General features: G+C 45.2%; 1 protein-coding gene across 1 annotated transcript; it reads left to right on the top strand.

The window, feature by feature from the left end:
* The first annotated feature begins 257 nt into the window (after window positions 1–257).
* LOC111658608 (cytoplasmic aconitate hydratase-like) lies at window positions 258–1,241 on the top strand. The gene is made up of 3 exons (XM_023411175.2): window positions 258–416; window positions 690–875; window positions 966–1,241. The coding sequence occupies exons 2-3, from the start codon at window positions 750–752 to the stop codon at window positions 1,080–1,082; spliced, it is 243 nt and encodes an 80-aa protein (XP_023266943.2). The 5' UTR covers window positions 258–416; window positions 690–749; the 3' UTR covers window positions 1,083–1,241.
* The last annotated feature ends 6 nt before the right edge of the window (window positions 1,242–1,247 follow it).

The following is a 1,247-nucleotide window of genomic DNA, read 5'->3' as shown; positions in this document are numbered from 1 at the left end:
GGTTGTCTTTAAAATGTATAAATATATTAGACGACTTCAGTCCAGAAAACCCAAAGATATTCAGCTAATAAAATAGGGAAAAGCGAGACCTTGCATTTTAGAAGCTGACGTCAGACAATGTTTGGTATTTTTACTTGATCATTTACTGCAATTATTAATCAAAAAGTTATCAAAAACATTTTGTCAGTCAGCAAAACGATGAGCTTTCAGCTGACACTTTTTGACCTCAGTGTTGCTTTATATCATTTCCGTTACACATGGACTAAGTCGTGCATGTTTCACTCTTTGTCCAGCTGGACGTGTTTGATGCTGCAGAGAGGTACCAGCAGTCTGGAGTCCCTCTGCTGGTCCTGGCAGGGAAGGAGTACGGCTCCGGGAGCTCCAGAGACTGGGCAGCAAAAGGACCTTTCCTGCTGGTGAGGATCAATGACCTTCAGTTTCCTGCACATGACAGAAAAACACACATTATAATGCTTTGTAACAGACACTGACAATGTGAGCTGGTATCAAACTAGTTTAGAAAAGGTTTGGGCTTATATCATGTGTGTAGCCGAGTTATCATCAGCTGACTGAAGTATGGAACTTTAGTCATGTAATAGATCTCCTCCTCCATGAGTTGAGATTGAAAAAAGCTGCCTCAAAGGTGTTTGAGCGGGCGAAGATTGAAGTTGTTGTTTTTGTTTTGACAGGGAATTAAGGCGGTTCTAGCAGAGAGCTATGAGCGGATCCACCGCAGTAACCTGGTCGGGATGGGAGTGATTCCTCTGGAGTATCTCTCAGGGGACACGGCTGGCAGTCTGGGGCTGACCGGCACAGAGCGCTACACCATCATCATCCCCAAGCAGCTCACACCCAGGATGACTGTGGATGTGAAGGTTGGTTAACGACAGTGTCTCGGAGTTTAGGGACTTAATTCCGCTCGTAATGAAATGTCATACGTGATGATGTCTTTCTGTCCCCGACAGCTCGACACGGGGAAAACATTCCAAGTGCGAATGAGATTTGACACTGACGTGGAGCTGGCGTATTTCCACCACGGAGGAATCCTCAACTACATGATCCGCAAGATGTCCGAGAACTAACTCTAACAGCAACAGCACAGACGGAGAGAAACATGTTTAATTTGTCTAATTATCAGCTACAGTCCAGCATGGAATCAGTGTAATGCAGTAGTTGACAGAGGAACACCGTCCAGGATCAGTCCAGGGGTTCTCCATGTTCGGTGCAGAAAACACAACACACACACA

This window comes from Seriola lalandi, unplaced genomic scaffold (assembly GCF_002814215.2).
Source record: "Seriola lalandi dorsalis isolate HSWRI2012SDOR001 ecotype SW California unplaced genomic scaffold, Sedor1 jcf7180001980046, whole genome shotgun sequence".
NCBI classification, from domain to species: domain Eukaryota; kingdom Metazoa; phylum Chordata; class Actinopteri; order Carangiformes; family Carangidae; genus Seriola; species Seriola lalandi.
Note: the sequence above shows the minus strand (reverse complement) of the source record. Positions and strands in the feature narration are given on the sequence as shown.